Raw genomic sequence first — 19,602 nt, 5'->3', positions numbered from 1 at the left:
GGCTCCGCTCCGGCCCCGCCTATTTACAGAAAGCACGCCCTCTGAGCCCAGAAGCACCCCCATTTCAGACTTGGTTCCGCCCCTCACGCCAGGGCCCCGGCCCAATTCCTCACCCCCAGCCCAGGCCCCGCCCTAGGCCCACCCCTCGGTATAACAGCCCCTCCCATTACCCAGGCCTGCCCCGCCCCTCCGTAGACCACGCCTCTCCTGTTCCGGGCCCGCCCCAATCCTTGGTTTCTGGTCCAGGCCCCGCCCCTCCGCGGATCTGGCCCCGCCCCGCCCTTCGCGTCTCGGTTTCCCGGGCCGGCGCGCGCGGCTCCCGTCACTCGAACGCGCGTCGGCGGGGGGGGAAGATGGCGGAGTCCGGCGGTAGCAGCGGCGGTGCTGGCGGCGGCGGCGCCTTTGGCGCGGGCCCGGGCCCCGAGCGCCCGAACAGGTGAGACTCGGCTCCCAGGATGGACCTGCACCTGTCTTGGAGCCCAGAGCACCTGTGGGGAGTCTTGCGCGTCCTGAGGGGAGGCCTGGCACGGCTCGAGGGTCTTTCGCTGAGAATTTGGACTTTATGGGGCCGTGGGATACTGGAGGAGCCGAGGGCTGCTGGAGGGGGGCTAGGTGCCCCAGGACCTTCAGGCGTCTGCGCGCGGCCCTAGGAACCTGAGAATCCTGGGGGTCTGAAGGGAAACCGAGGGGCTCCTGACTGTGATGGGCTGTGGGGCAACCGGGGATGCCAAAGGGCCTGGGTGGCAGAGAGGGCCTGAGCAGGGGCCATGGCCAATCTGAGGGTGGTTAGGTATCTTGGGGGCTTTGAGGAAGGGGCTAAGGCCCAAGGCATCCTGGGTGCTGAGGGCCTCTAGGTGGCTAAAGGTGGTCCTGAGAGCGTGCTGAGGTGCCCTGGGAGGAGTGGAGAGTGTGGAAGGCTCTGGGTGGGGGACTTAGGTGAATCTAGGAGCCTGAGATGGGGAGGCTGAGGTCACCTGGGAGTGCCAGGGCCCCTGAGGGGCTGGGGTGCGCCTAGGGAGCCTGAGGTGGGTGAGAGAACCCCATGGGTGTTATAAAGAACATGGAGAGGGTTCTTCTTTGGGGCGCCTCCCTTCCATCTCCATGGGGTCCGAATTCACACCCTCAACAGGCTAAAGGATTTACAGAAAGGTCTTGGCCTCAGACAGGGGGACAGAATTTACCCCTTTGGTCAGAGGGAGGCCCCCTTTCCCCATGGCCAAGTCCTGACATGGATTGTTTGAACCGCAGGATTTGCATGACAGTTAGTTATCTTCAATAACTAATGATATGTGCGTGCATGCAGTATATTGGATTATCAGAAAAAACACCTGCCTTAGGGAGTGTGATCTCCTGCTCTTTTCCTATTGGGCAAAGCCAGATCCTCCCACCCTGGCTCCTCCTCTAGCCTGCCACCTGGGTCTCGCCAAGGAGGAAATTCAGGCTTTTTCTTGCTGGTGAGCTTCCAGGAGCCAATAATTTCAGTCAACATGATAAATGATGAAGTTATTTAATACTTACGTGCTGTGGCATTTTGGACCTCTGGCTAGTGCTGGAGGGAATGGCCTGATGGTCTGGCTGTGCCATTTGGGCTTTGGAGGCCTGGTGGAATGGAACGTGCACAGGATGGGTTAGGGAGGGAAAAGGGATGTCTGGGCCAGGGCACAGTGGAGGCAAAGCCCTGCCTGTTCCCGAGGATGCTGAGTGGCATCTTGAGACTTAGGTCTATGGGCAGATTGAGGCAGTGAATCTGGCCTACCAGAGGGACCAGGGGGAACCCAGAAGGTGTGTGTGTCCAGAGGGGTGACCAGCCTTCTAGGGTAGATGTGGGGCAAGATCTTGCAGTAGGGAGCCAGGAGACGTCAGAGGATTTTCAGAGACATTCGGGGTACGTCTAGGGCTTGATAACTGGTTATGAATTGGCAAGTAAGAGACAGAAGAGGGACAGTGGGTACCTTGGGCACTGGAGTGGGATAACCTGGCGCTTTTTTTTTTTTTGAAAGCAGTTCTTGCTCTGTCACCCAGGCACCTAGGCTGGAGTGCAGTGACGTCATCAAGGCTCACTGCAGCCTCAAACTCCTGGACTCAAGTGATCCTCCCACCTCTTTAGCCCTAGTAGCTGGGAGTACAGGTGTGCACCACCACACTCGGCTAATTTTAAAATTTTTTGTAAAGACCAGGTCTTGCTCTGTTGTCTGGGCGAGTCTGGAACTCCTGGGCTCAAGCAGTTTTCTTGCCTCAGCCTCACTAAATGCTGAGATTACAGAGGTGAGCCACATCTGTGGGGGAAAAGAAAAAAAAAAGGTTGGGCTTTTTTTTTTTATAAACAGCTTTATTGAGATATAATTAATTACATGGCATACAATTCACTCATTTTGTTTTTATTTATTTATTTTTGAGACAGAGTCTTGCTTTTTCACCCAGGCTGGAGTGCAGTGGTACGATCTCAGCTCACTGCAACCTCCGCCTTCTGGGTTCAAGCGATTCTCCTGCCTCAGCCTACTGAGTAGCTGGGACTACAGGCGCCTGCCACCATGCCCAGCTAATTTTTGTATTTTTTTTTTTGAGACGGAGTTTCACTCATGTTACCCAGGCTGGAGTGCAGTGGCGCGATCTCGGCTCACCGCAACCTCTGCCTCCTGCGTTCAGGCAATTCTCCTGCCTCAGCCTCCTGAGTAGCTGGGATTACAGGCACACACCACCATGCCCAGCTAATTTTTTGTATTTTTAGTAGAGATGGGGTTTCACCATGTTGACCAGGATGGTCTCGATCTCTTGACCTTGTGATCCACCCGCCTCGGCCTCCCAAAGTGCTGGGATTACAGGCTTGAGCCACCGCGCCCGGCCAATTTTTGTATTTTTAAAGTAGAGATGAGGTTTCACTGTTGGCCAGGTTGGTCTCAGACTCCTGACATCAGGTGATCAGCCCGCCTCTGCCTCCCATCAGAGGAAGATCTTCTGATATCTCCCTGGGATTATAGGTGTGAGCTGCTACACCCGTCCAATTCATTCATTTTAACTGATCAGTTCATTAAGTTTTTTTTTTTTTTTTTTTGGGGTTTCGCTCTTGTTTCTGTCCCCCAGGCTAGAGTGTAGTGGCTCGATCTCGGCTTACTGCAACCTTTGTCTCCTGGGTTCAGGCGATTCTCCTGCCTCAGCCTCCTGAGTAGCTGGGACCACAGGTGCACGCTATCACACCTGGCTAATTTTTGTATTTTTAGTAGAGACAGGGTTTTGCCATGTTGGTCAGGAGTTCAAGACTCATTACCTCAGTGATCTGCCCACTTCAGCCTCCCAAAGTGCTGGGGTTACAGATGTGAGCCACTGTGCCTAGCCCAGATCATTAAGTTTCAGTACATTTACTGAGTTGAGGATCCTTTACCACAGTGTAGTTTTTTGGAATGTTTACATCACCCCAAAGAGTTCCCCCAGGCTCGTTTGCAATTAACCGTGCTCCCCCCACATCCAGCCTCAGGGACATCCTGATCTGCTTTCACTCTCTGCAGTATTGTCTTTTCTAGAAATTTCATAAGAGTGGAATCAGACATGTGGCCTTTGCGTCTGGTTTATTTCCTTAACATAATGTTTTTGAAGTTCATCTGTGTTGTTGTATCAGAAGTTTGTTCTTTTTCAGTATGGAGTGAAAATAAACAATCTTGTAGGGATGGACACAGTTTGTTTATCCATTAACTGGTTGATGGACTGTTGGGTTGTTTCCATTTTGACAACTGCAAATAAAGTTGCTGTGAACATCTGGGTATGTGTCTCTGTGTGGACATATACTTTCATCCTCTTGGGTAAATACTTAAGAGTGGAATGACTAGCTCATATGGTGGATGTGTTTACTTTTTTTGCTGTGTTTTTGAGACAGGATCTCACTCCATTGCCCAGGCTGGAGGGTAGTGGTATAGTCACGGCTCACTGCAGCCCCGACCTTCTTGGGCTCAGGTGATCCTCCCACCTCAGCCCTCCAAGTAGCTGGTAGGTAACTACAGGCCTGTGCCACCACTCCTGGCTATTTTTTGTGTGTTTTTGTTGCGACAGGGTCTTGCCCTGTTGCCCAGGCTGGTCTTGAATTCCTGGGCTCAAGCAGTCTTCCCACCTGAGCCTCCCAAAGTGCTGGGATTACAGGTGTGAGCCACCAGGCCTGGCCTTGTTTCACTTTTTTTTTTTTTTTTTTAAGATGGAGTCTTGTTCTGTTGCCCGCGTTGGAGGGCAGCGGTACAATCTCGGCTCACTGCGACCTCCACATCCTGGGTTCATGCAATTCTCCTGCTTCAGCCTCCCAAGTAGCTGGGATTGTAGGGATGTGCCACCATGCCCAGCTACTTTTTGTATTCTTAGTAGAGACAGGGTTTTGTCATGTTGGCCAGACTGATCTTGAACTCCTGACCTCAGGTCATTGCCCGCTTCGGCCTCCCAAAGTGCTGGGATTACAGGCATGAGCCACCACCCCCGGCCATGTTTTAATTTTTTTTTTTTTTTTTTTTTTTTTTAATAAAGATAGGGTTTCACCATGATGGCCAGGCTGGTCTTGAACTCCTGACCTCAGGTGATCAAAGTGCTCACTTGGCCCCACAAAGTGCTAGGATTACAGGCGTGAGCCACCACGCCCGGCCTATGTTTTAATTTTTAAGATACTGCCAAGCTTGTTTTCAAAGTGGCTGTACCATTTTGCATCCCCACCAGCAATATTCAAGAGTTCCAGCTCCTCCTCATCCTCACTGACACATGGTATGGCCAGTCCTTAGTTTTAGCCATTTTAACAGGTGTGCTCCTGTCTTCATTTGGTGTTTTTTTTATTTTTTTTAATTAAAAAAAAATTTTTTTTTTTTTAAAGACGGGGTTTCACCATCTTTAAATGGTGACCAGTTGGTCAGGCTGGTCTTGAACTCCTGACCTCAGGTGATCCGCCCTCCTTGGCCTCCAAAGTGCTTGGATCACAGGCATGAGCCACCGTACCCGGCCCTCATTTGGTGTTTTTATTTATTTTTGAGATGAGGTCTTGCTCTGTCGCCCAGGCTGGAGTCCAGTGGTGCGATCCTAGCTCACTGCACCCTGGAACTCCTGGGTTCAAGCGATCTTCTGGCCTCAGCCTCCAGAGTAAGTGGAGTGTGCACACCACTGTTCCCAGTCTTATTTTTGTTTTAATTTGCAGGTCTCTAATAACTAATGATGTTGGACAGTTTTTCCATGAGCTTCTTAGCTATTCATATTTTTTTTTTCTTTAGACAGAGTCTTGCTCTGTCACCTCACCCAGGCTGGAGTGCAGTGGTGTGATGTTGGCTTACTGCAACCTCTGCCTTCCGGGTTCAAGCGATTATTCTGTCTCGGCCTTCTGAGTAGCTGGGATTATAGGTGCATGCCACCATGCCCAGCTGATTTTGTAGTTTTAGTAGAGCTGAGGTTTCACCATGTTGGCCAGGCTGGTCTCGAATTCCTGACCTCAGGTGATCCACCCTCCTGGGCCTCCCACAGTGCTGGGATTAAGGCGTGAGCCACTGCACCCAGCCTGTTGTGGTTTTTGCTTGTTTTGTTTTGTTTGAGGCAGAGTCTCACTCTGTCGCCCATGCTGGCATGCAGTGTCATAGCTCCCTACAGCCTTCTTGACCTCCTGGGCTCAAGCAATCCTCTTGCTTCGGTCTCCTGAGTAGCTGGGGCTATAGGCATGTACTACCACACCTGACTAGTTTTTAAAAATTGTTTTGGGCTGGGTGCAGTGGCTCACGCCTGTAATCCAGCACTTTGGGAGGTTGAGGTGGGTGGATCGCTTGAGGTCAGGAGTTTGAGACCAGCTGGCCAACATGATGAAACCCCTGCTCTACTAAAAATGCAAAAATTAGCCAGGTGTGGTGGCACGTGCCTGCAATCTCACCTACTTGGGAGGCTGAGGCAGGAGGATCTCTTGAACCTGAGATGCGGAGGTTGCAGTGAGCCAAGATCAAGCTACTGCACTCCAACCTGAGCAACAGAACAAGACTCTGTCTCAAAAATAAATAAATAAATAATTGTTTTATAGAGATGGGGATCTCACTATGTTGCCCAGGCTGGCCTTGAACGCCTGGGCTCAAGTGAGCCTCCTGCCATGGCCTCCCAAAGTGCTGGGATTACAGACAGGAACCACTGTGCCCAACCATCTTTTTTTCTTTTTTGCTTTTGAGGTAAGATAAATGTAACACAAAATTCACCCTCTTTAAGTGAACAATTTAGTGGCATTTAGTACATTCACAGAATTGTGCAGTTACCATTCACTGCCGTCCAGTTACAAAACATCTTTGCTCCACAAAAGGCAACCCAACCCCATCTTCATTAGCAGTGACTGCTCCCCCCCCCAATCTCCAGCCCCTGGCAGTCACCAGTCTGCTGTCTGTCTCTATCCGTTTTCACGTTTTATAAATAGAATCAATCATACACTATGTGGCCTTTTGAGTCTGGCTTCTTTCACTCAGCATGATGCTTTGGGGGTCATGGGTGTTGTAGCCTAAATCAGCGCTCCATTCTTTTTTATGGCTGAGTAATATTCCACTGTGTGGATATACCACAATGTTATTTATCCATTTATCTGTTGATGGACACTTAGATTGGTTCCACCTGTTGTCTATTAGGAATCATGCTGCCATGGACATCAGTGTACACGTTTTTGTCTAAACACTCATACCAAGTACCAGCTCAGTCGGGAGACCGCCACCCAGGTAGCATTGAAGTTATTGAGTGTCAGACACCAGATAGAACAGCAGAGTGGATCGAGGGGCCCAACAGCCCGAGAGCCTCGGGGCTGAGGGCATTCCAGGCTGAAGGCCCCCAGCAGATTCTCATCCACATATTTATTTGCTCTTGGACAGGTGATTCTTATTAATACACAGGTGCTCTACATTTACCCAACTCAAGAAGATACCAAGTAGGCAGCTGTTACCTGCCTACCACTAATTACAAACTGAAAGGTATCCTCCACAAAGGAGCCATGGGGCAAGGGTAAACTTCATGTTTCTCAACACAGTTGAGTTCAGTCCTTTGGGGTACACATCTTGGAGCGGAATTGCTGGGGCACATGCTTGTTGTATATTCTCGATTATGCTGGTCACCACCTAACATTATTTGTTGTGTTCCTCTGGAAGTGCCTTGAGGTTGGAGAGCCTGTCTCTCCTGTCCTCACGTGTGCCTGGAACATGAATGACACAGAAGGAGGTAGTGTCCCAGAGATGTGGCCAGGAGAGAGGGAGGAAGGGAGGGGTTGGGGGTGTTTTCTTGCTCTCTGAGACTTGTAGTCTGGCAGGTGGGAATTCTCTTCTGTGGGATCAGCTTGATCTTTTGCCTTTCCAGGGAGGCTTGTGAGGCTGCTGGGGGGCGGCGGGGGCTGGCCTTAGTCTCTGTGGCTGCCTTTCTAGCCTGCCAGGCAACGCCCGCATCTGCCATTTTGTCCCACAAAGGTTTTGCCTTTTGGCCAGGGGCGGGGGGCAGTTCCTGTCTTACCCTTGGCTCTTCCGGTGGTATCACAAATCAAACTGTCCCCAGGAGGCACTGCGTTCCCCCATCCTCCCACCACCGCCAACATTATATAACTTGTTTGTTCCAACTTCTCTCTTTTGCAACCAAGGGGAGAAAAGAAAGAGAAAAGCTTATTCTCCTTCCCTCCTATCTCTAGGGATCAACAAAAAAACCCGTTGCCTAGTAGAGGTGGTCGTGAATGACTGAACGGAACCTCAGGGATGGACAGAGTGTGGCTGCCTTGGCTGGGGTGCGCGGAGAGGAGGTGGGGTCCTCGCTACAGGCACAAAGGACACTTGTTCACCAGCTGGCCTCCTCCTAGCTCTGGCCGTGGGATCCAGACGCCTTGGAGGGAAAGGAGGTTCTTGCAGTGTTGCAAGGGGAGGCAAAACCCTCCAGGGAGTCACACTTCCCAGCTAAAATTCTATCACTGTGGGGTACCTGGCTGGCAGAGTTCTCAAGAAACCTTCTGGCCTCCCCCGCCCCCTCAAAATAAAGAGACGTGGCAGCTGCGACATTGTGCCTAGGGGTTGTGTTGCCTGCTGAAGGTGTTTCATGGGAAGCTGTGGCTGAGACACTGCCTGGTGGGTTTGTCACAGTAAGCCTGGTTCAGCAGCCTTTGCCTGTTGAAGCTTTCTCCAGACTCTTGGCTCCACCAAGCCCAAAGGCCTGGGAAGAGTCCAGCCCCCCAGCTCCTGCTAGGAAGACTTCTGGGAAGAGGTGGCTTTCCAAGGAGGTTCTTGCTCCTTTGGGGAAGTTCTCATTCCTTTGGCCTCTTGTCCCTTTCTTATTTATTTCTGAGATGGAGTTTCGTTCTTGTTGCCCAGGCTGGTGTGCAGTGGTGCGATTTTGGCTCACTGCAACCTCCGCCTTCTGGTTTCAAGGTCTTCTCCTGTCTCATTACAGGTGCCCTCCACCACACTCAGCTAATTTGTTTTTTTTTTTTTAAAGACGAGGTTTCTCCTTGTTGGTCAGGCAGGTTTTGAACTCCTGGCCTCAAGTGATCGACCTGCCTCAGCCTCCCAAAGTGCTGGGATTACAAGCGTGAGCCACCATGCCCGGCCCACCCGGCTAATTTTTGTATTTTTAGTAGAGACGGGGTTTCGCCATGTTGGCCAGGCTGTTCTCGAACTCCTAACCTCAGGTGATCCGCCTGCCTCGGCCTCCCTAAGTGCTGGGATTACAGGCGTGAGCCACCTCGCCCGGCCAACGACATTCTTTTCCCATTCCCTTGCAATGGGTATGTTGCCATGACTTCGTGGCCGTGAGTGGGACAGCAGCAGGGGCAGCGGGAGAGTGGAGTGCATCCAGTGTGAGCTGGAGAGGCCAGGTCTGGCCAGGAGCAGGCCTGGAAGCAGGAGCTGGGGGGTCTCAGCAGGGGTGGGGGTAGGTGGGGCTGGGCCAGCCCAAGAGGGCCACATCCAGGCCACTCCATCTGCCCTCACAGCTGAGCCCCTTCTCTAGGAGGGAGGCCACCCTCTCCCTGCCTCCTCGCCGGCAGGTCCTGAGAACTCAGGGAGTGGAACTGCTCTGAAAGCACTCACTTCACCCTGAATTGTGCAGTGCGACCGTCACAGCTGGACCATTTCCACCTGGTAGCTGCGACCCCTGGGACGGCCTCCTTGTCATCGGCCATAGTTACCGGGTTTTATTACCCTCCGCCATAATTGCACCATCTCCAGGGAGCCCGAGCGAATGTCATCCCGCCTCCCGCTAGGGGATTACTTTTTATCTCGCCCATCACTCCTCAGGCACTTTAAAAGCGAGACTTTCTCCATGCTCCTGCTCTTCGGATTATTCCTTTTTCTGATTGTGTGTGTGTGTGTGTGTGTGTGTGTGTGTGTGTGTCTGTGTGTGTGAGTGACCTGCCCTTTGGTTTAGGAGATGTTTTAGATTTGGGGTCAAGGGGCCCTGGAAGAGGAAGAGAGGAGAGGAGGAGGAGGGAGGAGGAAGAGGAGGAGAAAAAGGAGGAGGAAAAGAGAGGAGGAAGAAAGGAAAAGGAGGAGGAAGAGGAGGAGGAGAAAGTTGGAGAACAGGAGAATGACGAGGAAGAGGAGGATGAGGGGGAAGGACACAGATAGAAATAATTCCTCGACTTGGGGCCTTGGAGCCTGGAAAAAGGGGTGGGATCTACCGAAAGCATTGGGTGACGTTGTGTGGCATGTGTCCCATCATCCCCAGCTCCTTGCTCTGTGGACGGGATTCGTTAGATACTTTGCCCTCTGGGCGGGTGCAGCAGTCTCCTGTGTGTCTGCCCTGTGCCTGGTGCTGGGCGTGCAGGGTCCATGGGATAGATGGGCCCTGCCCATGGGACGTCTATGTGCCAGCAGGAGTTAGAGAACATCGTGTGGTCATTTCCGGGCTGGCAGGGCCAGGGGGCCAGGGCGCCAGGGCAGGGTTTGGGTGAGGGGCATATAGGTCAGTCTCCTGTTTTGAAAGAATCCCTCCGTAGGCTGCATATGATGGCTCACACCTATATTCCCAGAACACTGGGAGGCTGAGACGGGTAGATCATTTGAAGTCAGGAGTTTGAGATCAGCCTGGGCAACATAGCCCTCTACTAAAAGGACACAAAATTAGCTGGTCATGGTAGCAGGTGCTTGTAGCCCCAGCTGCTCCGGAGGCTGAGGCACAGAATCACTTGAACCCAGGAGGCAGAGGCTGCAGTGAGGAGAAATTGCACCACTGCACTCCAGCCTGGGCAACCAAGTGAGACTCCCTCTCGAGAAAGGCTCCTTCTGGCAAGAGACAAAGGAGCCTCGGCCAAGTCGGCCCTGGGGGGATGGAGAGGCATGCACAGGCTTGGGGATGCTTGGAGGTTGAACCTGTGCTGACCGATAGTGGTGGCCACTGGGGCAGGCTGAAGATCAAGGTTGTCCTTGGTCCCGTGCGGCTGCACTGCCTGCAGCAAGCATCGGATGTGGAGGCGCCACCTGGCCTGGGGGATTCGCAGCCCTGCCTGTTCCAGAAAAGCCCTTCACACCTCTCCTTGCCCAGGGTTCATGCCACCTGGAGGTCTCACAGTCCTCGACAGCTTCAGGTCTTCCCACCAGCAGGTCCCACTCCTAGGAACATCGCTCCTCCTGAGAGAAGGCCTCAGTCTCGCTGCAACTGCCCAGGAGGTCCCCAGGTAGCATCGCTCATGAGTTCCACCTTCGGGCCACAGTCTGGAGCCAGCCCCTCCTGCTGTCTCCTCCCCATCAGCTTGGAGCCACTCTTAGCTCTTCTCCTCCCGGGCATCATCCCCAACTCCAGCCAGCGGGACCCTCTTAAGGCAGGCATCAGAGCACCTCACTGCCGCCAAGCACTGCCAGGGGCTCCGTCACTCTCAGAACAAAATCTACTTGATGTGACCTGCTGGGCCCTGGAGCTTCCACAGCCCTGATGGCTCTGCTGGGCTCTGAAGCACGCTCGCTGGAATGTTCTGTCCCAGCGATTTGCACGGCTCAAGTGTTGCCTCCTCGGGGCCTGGCCACTGTGTCCACTGTGGTGCCACCGCCCACCCTGTCGTCATGGTACATTCTCTGTGCTAAAGGACCCATGTTCCTGTAGAAAGTGCGCTCCCCGAGGGCAGGGCTTTATCAATTCTTTCCCAGGTGGCCGGGCACCAGCACAACTGCTGGCACAGGGTGAATGCTCTCCAGTACAGATGCGGGGAGTACCCCACCCCGCAGTGTTTGATGCCGCATACCGAGGGGAAGCCTCCTGGCATAGCTCTGCATGCCTAGGCTGGCCGAGGGTCATCCTCCTCTTCCTCTCACTCCATTGAACCAGCAGGGTGTGGGCAGAGCAGCAGAGATTCACAGGCTCGTCGTCAGAAAACCGGCCTGTTACAGAGCCCAGTGCACCGAAGCGTTTGGCGTCTTTAGTGAGTGAGCAGAGCCTCAGCCCTGCGTGTTAAAGCGAAGGCGGACGACAGCCGCTCTCTCCCTGTCCAGCTGTCTGAAGTGGAAGTGGGGGCCAAGCCCGCCGGGTCCCCGCTGCCGGCAGCCCCGCCCTCCTCCTCTGGTAGCCGCTCTGCAGCTGTGCGGACCAGCTCTCTTAACACTTGTTAACCCCAGCCTCCAGTCCCTTCCTGCCCCCACCCCGCCCCTTCCACATGTCTCTCCGGAGACGGCCGCGCAGAATTCACAGGACTCGTCTCCAACGGCCGCGCCAGCATTTCCTTCGCATTCCTCCTCTGCAGAGCGGATTTTGGTGCGTGTCCAGCGTGATTTCAGACCCCTCGCCGCGCAGCGAGCGCAGCGCCTGATCGCTCTGTGTGCACCACCGCGGTGCACGCTGAAAATATTGTGATCCGGGAGGAAGTAACCGGCACCTTGGGGGAATCGCAGACCTTTCCTGCGAGGGCAAGGGCTTCCGGAATTGAACAGGCTGGGCCTGCAGGAGATCTTGAGGGGTGGACCTTCAGGCTTGTAAAGGCCTGGAGGGGAGTCACCCGAGGACCGAGGCTGAACATGTTTACTGACGCCACAACTGTGAAATTCCACAGGGGTCAAAGACGGACTCGGGCGGGAGCGGTCTGGGCTGGATATCCGGAGAGTTCTGCTCTCCACGGGATGTTAGAATTTGAGGCAGTCTGCCGAAGGAGGCAGAGCAGAGAGGCATGTGATCACCCAGATCGTCTGTTACTGGAGCTGAGAGCAGGACATTTTCCCGGAGCGGGGCGGAAGGAGTGTCAAGGTGACCGTGAGGTGGCTGACACGTAGGGGAGTCCCACAGAGGACCCCCAAGGCACCCTCTCTGTCGCCATCAGCCTGGGTCATCCTCTCTCTGGAAAACTTCCAGGACTGAATTTCCAGTCGTAAGCACGTGTTCTCCTTGGTGACGTCTGTCCTGTCTCAGAAGGGTTCTCTAGGTCTCTCTCCACTGGCTCTCCCTCCGGTCCTCGTGGCTCTCTGTCATGTAAGGCGGGGGTCAGGAGCGCACAAATGTTTACGCTCCACGTGAGTCACTTACACAGATGACGGGTGATGTTTTCCTCACCAAGGCTGATGGCATTGGGCCCCTCTGTCGTTCCAGCCTCAGTCACGCCTCCAGTCTGTTAGCATTTAGAGCTGCTGAACTTTTGCGTTGGTCAGGGGCGCGGGCAGCTTGCTGACCTTTTCTGGGAGTAGTGGCGGACAGAGTGGAGCCGTCTGTCTTGTCACAGACAGGCGGGGCTGCGGCTGGGGACGGCCGCCGCCCACTCGGCCTCAGAATGGCCCTCTGCGGGGCTTCCGCGCCCCTCAGTCCCGGTGGGAAGCTCGGGTGCGCTGCAGGGAGAGGCAGCAGCTGGAAAAGTGTTAAGGCCACGGTGGTTTTTCCAGAGGCTCGTCTGGAATGCTGTGGACGGATCCGAAGCTCCTGATATCCGAGGCCCCTCTTGCTGGGGAGAGCCAGAAACCCAAGTCCCTGCTTTCAGTTAAAGACTCGAAGTTCACAGTTAAACTGCAGGGAGGCACCCAGTTTTAGGTACACTGGGGTGCAAGGTCTGAAGGTTAGAATCTGTGGCTCCTTTCTTTGAAAGCTCTGCCATCCCTCTTGTCTGGGTGCTGCCCACCTTGCCCCTCCACTAGCCCCCAACACCACCGGGAAGGTGACTCTTCCTCCTGGTGGCTCCAGCGAAAATCTCAGGGAAGGCTCTGATTGGATCAGAAGGGCCGAGACCCCATCCCAAGATGAATTTCTCTTGCCAGGGACCCCGCAGCCTCTGTCCAGGCTGAGTCACCTCCATGTTTTCAGCCCAGCTATGGGGCCTGCCTAATCTCCACCACTGGGGCTGAGAATAGAGAACCTCCAGGATGTTCCTGAGGAAAAGAGGGGGCCCTTATGAGAAGAGGGGAGGGATGGTAAGCACCCCAAAAATGAAGATATTTGTGACAGGCCCCCTCTGATGCTGAAATTTGTGTTGTCTTTGGAAGGTGCTGGGCCAAGCTGTGGAGTGCCTGTATCCGGCCCAGCTCTGCTGGGGATGAGCAGTGCCGCGTGGCAGCCCCGTCCCTTCTGGAGCCTCAGCACCTGTCCTGCCAGGGGAGGTAGTGGGGTGGGCTGCCTTGCAGCACTTTGCCACCCCGAGATGCTGGAATTCAGCAGTGCTGGAATTTCACTGGGTTTCCAAGCGGTGCTCTGGGGCTGTGCAGTCATGCATCTACTTGCCTGAACTGTAGAGTGAAGGGATTTGCTCATTCAAGTGGTCCCCACTCCCAGCCCAGCGCAGTGGGACCAAGCCAGGGGATGGGCTGTCACAGAAGCAGTCTCACCTTAGTGGGAGGGTATGGGAAAGGGAAGCCTCAGGCTGAGACGCCCCCCCCTTCCATGGGCACCCAGCTGGGCCATGAGGGCTAGGGAGGCCATGGCAGAGAAGGCTCTGGGGTGGAGGCGGCAGAAATGCTGGTGGGCTCGGCAGTGCAGTGGAGGGAGAGGGCCTGAGGGCAAGAGGGTCGGCCACTCAGCATGGAGAGCAGCATGAGCAAAGGCCCAGAGACAAGTTGTGCAGGAGAGTCCCGCTGAGGGCTTTGAGGTGCATCCCGAAGGATCACGTATGCTAGGACTCGGGCCAGGAGGTCGCGTGGAGAGGAGCGAGCAGTGAGCTAAGAGTTGGGCTTCCTCTGGCTGGGTGCGGTGGCTCACCCCTGTAATCCCAGCATTTTGGAGGGCAAGGTAGGCAGATTACCTGAGGTCGGGAGTTTGAGACCAGCCTGGTCAACATGGAGAAAACTCGTCTCTATTAAAAATAGAAAAATAAGCTGGACGTGGTGGTGCATCTGTAGTCCCAGCTACTCAGGAGGCTGAGGCAGGAGAATCTCTTGAACCCGGGAGGCGGAGGTTGCAGTGAGCCGAGATCATGCCACTGCACTCTAGCCTGGGCAACAGAGCCGGACTCTGTCAAAAATAAATAAATAAATAAAGTTGGGGTCCAGCCCAGTGCCACCACCCAGGAGCTATCCTCCTGCCACCTCACCCACCCGCTCACCCTCAAACCCCACCTCCCTGGCCAGCAGCAAGCTGTCTGCCTCCACAGCACCCCTCCCATCGTGGCTGTGGCTGGACTACAGTCTTGGGGTATCCCCATCAGAACAGCAGAACAGCTCCCATGAACCAAGGGAGTACCCGCTTTGTGCAAGGCTGTCAGCTGGGGTGGTGCAGTTCTGGTTCCTGGCTCTATTGTCGGCAGGCAGTCTGGAAAGGGGGAACGGCTATCATCCCATTTTACAGATGGGGAGGTTGAGGCACAGAGAGGTTCAGGGGCTCATCCAAGGCCACACAGTAAACAAGAGGCAGAGGGACACTAGGTATGGCCAACAGAGACCTTCCTTGGCCAGCACACAGATGCTGGTTAGCCTTTCCATGGGCTGAGACTGCTTACCAAGGCCCTGCCTGACCTAGAGGATGGATGTGGAGCTGAACAGCAGGAAGAGCAAGACGGGGGCTCTTCAGGGCCGGCCCAGCACAAAGATGTGGATTTATCTGTCCACCCATCCACCCATCCTTCATCCACCATTCATCTATCTACCACCCACTCACTCCTTACCCACCTGTTCACTCCTGTGTCCACGAGTTCACCCACCCACCTGACCATCCATACCCCCACCTGTCCATCCACCCAACCACCCGCCCACCCATCCATCCACCAACCTGCCCCCATCCACCCATCCTTCCATCAGTCCACCCACCCATCCACCTGCCCTCAATCCACCTGCCTACCCATCCACAGCACCCACCCATCCTTCCATCTACCCATCCACCTACCCATCCACCTGCCCTTCCATCAGTCCACTCTTCCATCCACCCACCCATCCACCTGTCCTTCCATCCATCCATCCATCCACCCACCCATCCACCCACCCACCCACCCACCCATCCACCCACCCACCCATCCATCCACCCATCCATCCACCCATCCACCCACCCACCCACCTACCCACCCATCCACCCGCCCTTCCATCAGTCCACTCTTCCATCCACCCACCCATCCACCTGTCCTTCCATCCACCCACCCACCCACCCATCCACCCAACCTTTCATTAGTCCACTCTTCCACCCACCCACTCTTCCATCTATTCATCTACCCATTCATCCACCCAGCCACCTTCCCACCTATCCATCTATCTACCTGTCTACCTTTCTGTCACCCGTCCACCTGCCCTTCCATCCACACATCCATTAACCCATCTACCTACCCATCCACCCAGTGACACTATCCATCCACTAACCCACCTATCCACCCACCATCCATCCATCCACTCAGCCACCATCCACCCACCCATCCATCCACCCATTCACTCACCTACATACCTGTCTATCCACCCATCCACTCGCCGTTTCATCCACCCATGCATCTATCCACCCATCTGCCCATCCAGCCATCTATCCATCCATCTGCCCTTTCATCCATCTATCCATCCACCCACCCATCCATCTACCCACCCATCTATCCACCCACCCACCCACTCATCCATTCACCCCTCCATCCACCCACTCACCCATCCATTCACCCGCCCATTTACCCACCCACCCACCCTCCATCCATCCATCCACCCACCCACTCATTTCCCATCCATCTACGTGTCCATCCACCAGTCCAGTTGACAAGCGTGACTGAGCTCCAACCATATACCAGGCATGGTGGGAGCACCAGGGCATTGCAGGAGACAGAGCCCTGCCTACCTGGCTTTCATGGGGTTCCCCTTGTAGCCGTGAGGCGTCAGGCTGGAAACAGATGATGTGCCAGATGGAGCAAGGAGCAGGGGAGACAGAAATGGTCCAGCTGGGGATCAGGGAAGTGGGATGGCTGATGAGCCGTAGATGGAGGCTCTTCCAGCATGACCTGGCAGGCACTGCCCCTTCATCTACAGAGCGGGGTTCCCTCTCTCACAGGGTGGCTGGAGGGCTCGTCGGGTAAATCCACATTCTTGCCCAGGGCCGGCGCTGAAGAGCCCCTGTCTTGCTCTTCTTTTTTTTTTTTTTTTTGAGACGGAGTCTCGCTCTTGTTACCCAGGCTGGAGTGCAATGGCGTGATCTCGGCTCACCGCAACCTCTGTCTCCTGGGTTCAGGCAATTCTCCTACCTCAGCCTCCTGAGTAGCTGGGATTACAGGCACGCGCCACCATGCCCAGCTAATTTTTTGTAGTTTTAGTAGAGACGGGGTTTCACCATGTTGACCAGGATGGTCTCGATCTCTTGACCTCGTGATCCACCCGCCTCGGTCTCCCAAAGTGCTGGGATTACAGGCTTGAGCCACCGCGCCTGGCTTGTCTTGCTCTTCTTGCTGTTCGGCTCCATGTCCATCCTCCCAGCTCAGGCAGAGCCTTGGCGAGCTATCTCAGCCCTCTGTGCCTCAGTCTCCCCATCTGCGTGATGGTCACGATCAGGGGCCCATCCCCCTGGGGCTGGGGAGAGGCTGACCAGCACCTGTGTGCTGGCCGAGGAATGTCTCCTTTGGCCAAGCCTAGTGTCCCCCACTTGTTTACTGTGTAACTTTGGGCCAGTGTCGGAACTTCTCTGTGCCTCAGCTTCCCTGTCTGTAAGATGGGATGGTAGCAGTGCCCCTTTAGAGACTGCCTGCTAAAAGGTGAGCCAGGAGCCAAGACTGCACAGACCAGGTGCTCCCTCGGTTGGTGTATTGTGGTGCGGATGCCCCAGCATTGTCATCTGAACGTGAGCCAGGATGGGAGGGGGAGGGGTGCTGTGGAGGCAGAGAGCTTGCGCTGGTCAGGGAGGTGGGGTCTGAACACCCCCTTGGCTTCTGGGCCTTTGTGGGGATGGTGGGGCTTCCTTCTTGTCGCCCTTGAGAAGTGGCTGAGTTGGGCAGGTCCAGGGTGAGGGGGCGCTGAGCATAGCATCTTCTTGCCTGTTGGCTGCAGTCAGAGCCCCACACATCCTAGACTCCCAGTGGCGTTGGTCAGAGGCTGGGTTTAGGGCAGGAGATCACAGCCCGGCCTTGAGGGCACTGGGCTTGTGGTGACCTCTGAGGAGCGGGTGAGGGGTGGCCACACGCATCCGTCATCTGCCCACCCATGCCTCCAGCCCCCTTCCTCACCTAGACCACCCCCATGCTCCTGAGATGACAGCTTGCAAACCTCTGCACCTCTAGCGCCTGTCTTCTGGAAGCTTTAAGCAAGGCTCAGGGCAGGGGAGGCCACGTGGCTCACCCTGGCTTCATGGTGGAGTTGGTGGGTGAGCTGCTGGCAGGGTGGGGTGGGCGGGCCTCAGCCTTCTGCTCCCAGCTCTGTGGGGTTCACCTCTCAACCTGCACAGCCTGAGAGGACAGTGTCTCCTCCCACCTCACTGTGTCCTTGAGGTCATTGGTGGCGGTCCTTTCCAATTGATCCTCCATCCCGGAGCCTGCCTACCTGCCTTCCCTGAACTCCTGGTGTGACTCGGGCAGCCCGCTGCCCTCTCTGAGCCTTGGCCTCCCTGGGGGCTGTCGGGGGCTCTCTGGGGGTGCCAGCCATGGGTGCAGTCTGGTGGTACAGACGCTTCCTGCCAGGCACCCCCAGATGCCCTGTCTCCTGTCATTCTGTCCCCACCCAGCAGGCAGGCACAGACAGGCCGAAGCCAAAGACAGACAGGTAGGGAATGGCTCCGGTTTGGGGGGCTGGGAGGAAGGGGAAGCTGAGGGCTTTTTCGCAGGGGTCAGCGGGCATCTGTGCAGGACGCTGTGTGAGTTGCGCCAGCTCACGGTGGGTGTCTCCCTCAGTAGCACGGGGCTCTTGGAGGCGACTTGAGGGTGGCCGGGTGGGGAGGCTGTGAGGTTACCACCTGGCCTGCCCAGCACACCTGCCTTCCCAACACTGGGGGAGGAGAGGGTCCTGCTTGACATGATTCATGAGGATGTCGGAGGAAACTAGCATGGTGAGCAGGAGACAGGCAGCTGCACCCTGGCGGCCCCTGCGCCACAGTCTGTCTCCTTGGCTCTGGGTCTCTGTCTCCCTGGCTCTGGGTCTCTGGCAACATGTCTCTGGGTCTCTGTCTCCCTGTCTCTGGGTCTCTGGCAACATGTCTCTGGGTCTCTGTCTCCCTGTCTTCGGGTCACTGTCTCCCTCTGTCTCTGGGTCTCTGTCTCCCTGTCTCTGAGTCTCTGTCTCTGAGTCTCTGTGTCTCCATCTCTGGGCCTCTGTTCCTATGTTTCTAGCTCTGTCTTCCTGCCTTCGTGTCTTTGTCTCTGTGTCTGTGTCTATCTCCATCTGTGTGTCTCTGTCTGTCTGTCTCTGGGTCTCTGTCTCCCCATCCCTGTCCCTCTGTCCCAGTCTCTGGGTCTGTCAGTGGCTGGGCATCCTGGCCTGCGGGACACTGCGGTGGGGCCCTGCACCCGCTCCTGGGCTCTCCCGCTTGTCCATCCAGAAGCCATTATCTTTTCTGCACTCCCACCAGAGCCCAGGGAGGCAGAGAACAGCAGGTGCCTTGGAAGGGGCGGCCCCTTATCAGAAGGGAGGACCCTGGGAAGTAGCCTTCGGCAGCCTGGGGGAGAAGCAGGGCGGCCAGGCCTCAGGGGTGTCTGAGCTGTCCCACGGGAAAGCTCGCTGATGTGAGTGTGGGGGCCGGAGCGTGTGAGGGCCAGCATGAGGTGCCAGAACCCATCCTGTGGGCTGGGAGCACAGTCCCCAGTGCTGTGAAACGCTGTGGTCACCCTGGCAACAGTGCTGGGGGAGCGGCTTCTGTGGACCAGGTGGGACCCTGCCTCTCTGCACCTTTTACCCTCAAGGCAGGTGCCCAAGAGCCAGCGGACTGCAGCTGCTGGGGGTGGGGCAGGGGCGCTGGGCCTCGGCGTTCCCATCTTGGAGAGGGATACTGGGCGCGTGACCTGGGCTGCAGGTGAAGACCTGTGCCTGCTTGGTGGGGTCACGGTGGGAAGGGTCATGAGAGAAGGTGTCAGTGTGGTTGGAGAGCAGGGTGGTGGCTGTGAGGCTGAGATGCTAGTGGTGGGACACCAGGGCCCCCACAGCTCTGGCGCCAGAGCCCCTCACCACCCCCACACCACCAGGTCGCTGTGACCCCACCCCTGCCTCCACCTCTGCCTCCCCTCCTTTGTCCGGCTCTCTGTCCCTCTCCCTCTCTCTCTCGGTGTGTCTCCCTCATTCCCTGGGCCTCTGTCTCCCTGTCTCTGGGTCTCTGTCTCCCTGTCTCTGGATCTGTCTC

The 19,602-nt window shown here is 55.7% G+C and overlaps 1 protein-coding gene across 1 annotated transcript in view; it reads left to right on the top strand.

Annotated features, from left to right (window-relative positions):
* The first annotated feature begins 268 nt into the window (after positions 1-268).
* The window catches only part of KLHL26 (kelch like family member 26), a 30,857-nt gene continuing 11,523 nt past the window's right edge, over positions 269-19,602 (top strand). The window contains exon 1 of the mRNA XM_032267813.1: positions 269-436. Coding sequence (XP_032123704.1) covers positions 354-436 — 83 coding nt within the window. The 5' untranslated portion in view covers positions 269-353. The remainder of the gene's footprint in view (positions 437-19,602) is intronic.

This window comes from Sapajus apella, unplaced genomic scaffold (assembly GCF_009761245.1).
Source record: "Sapajus apella isolate SASKATOON/1434 unplaced genomic scaffold, GSC_monkey_1.0 scaffold173, whole genome shotgun sequence".
Lineage (NCBI taxonomy): Eukaryota > Metazoa > Chordata > Mammalia > Primates > Cebidae > Sapajus > Sapajus apella.
The sequence above is the reverse complement of the archived record's forward strand: the minus strand, read 5'-3'. Positions and strand labels throughout refer to the sequence as shown.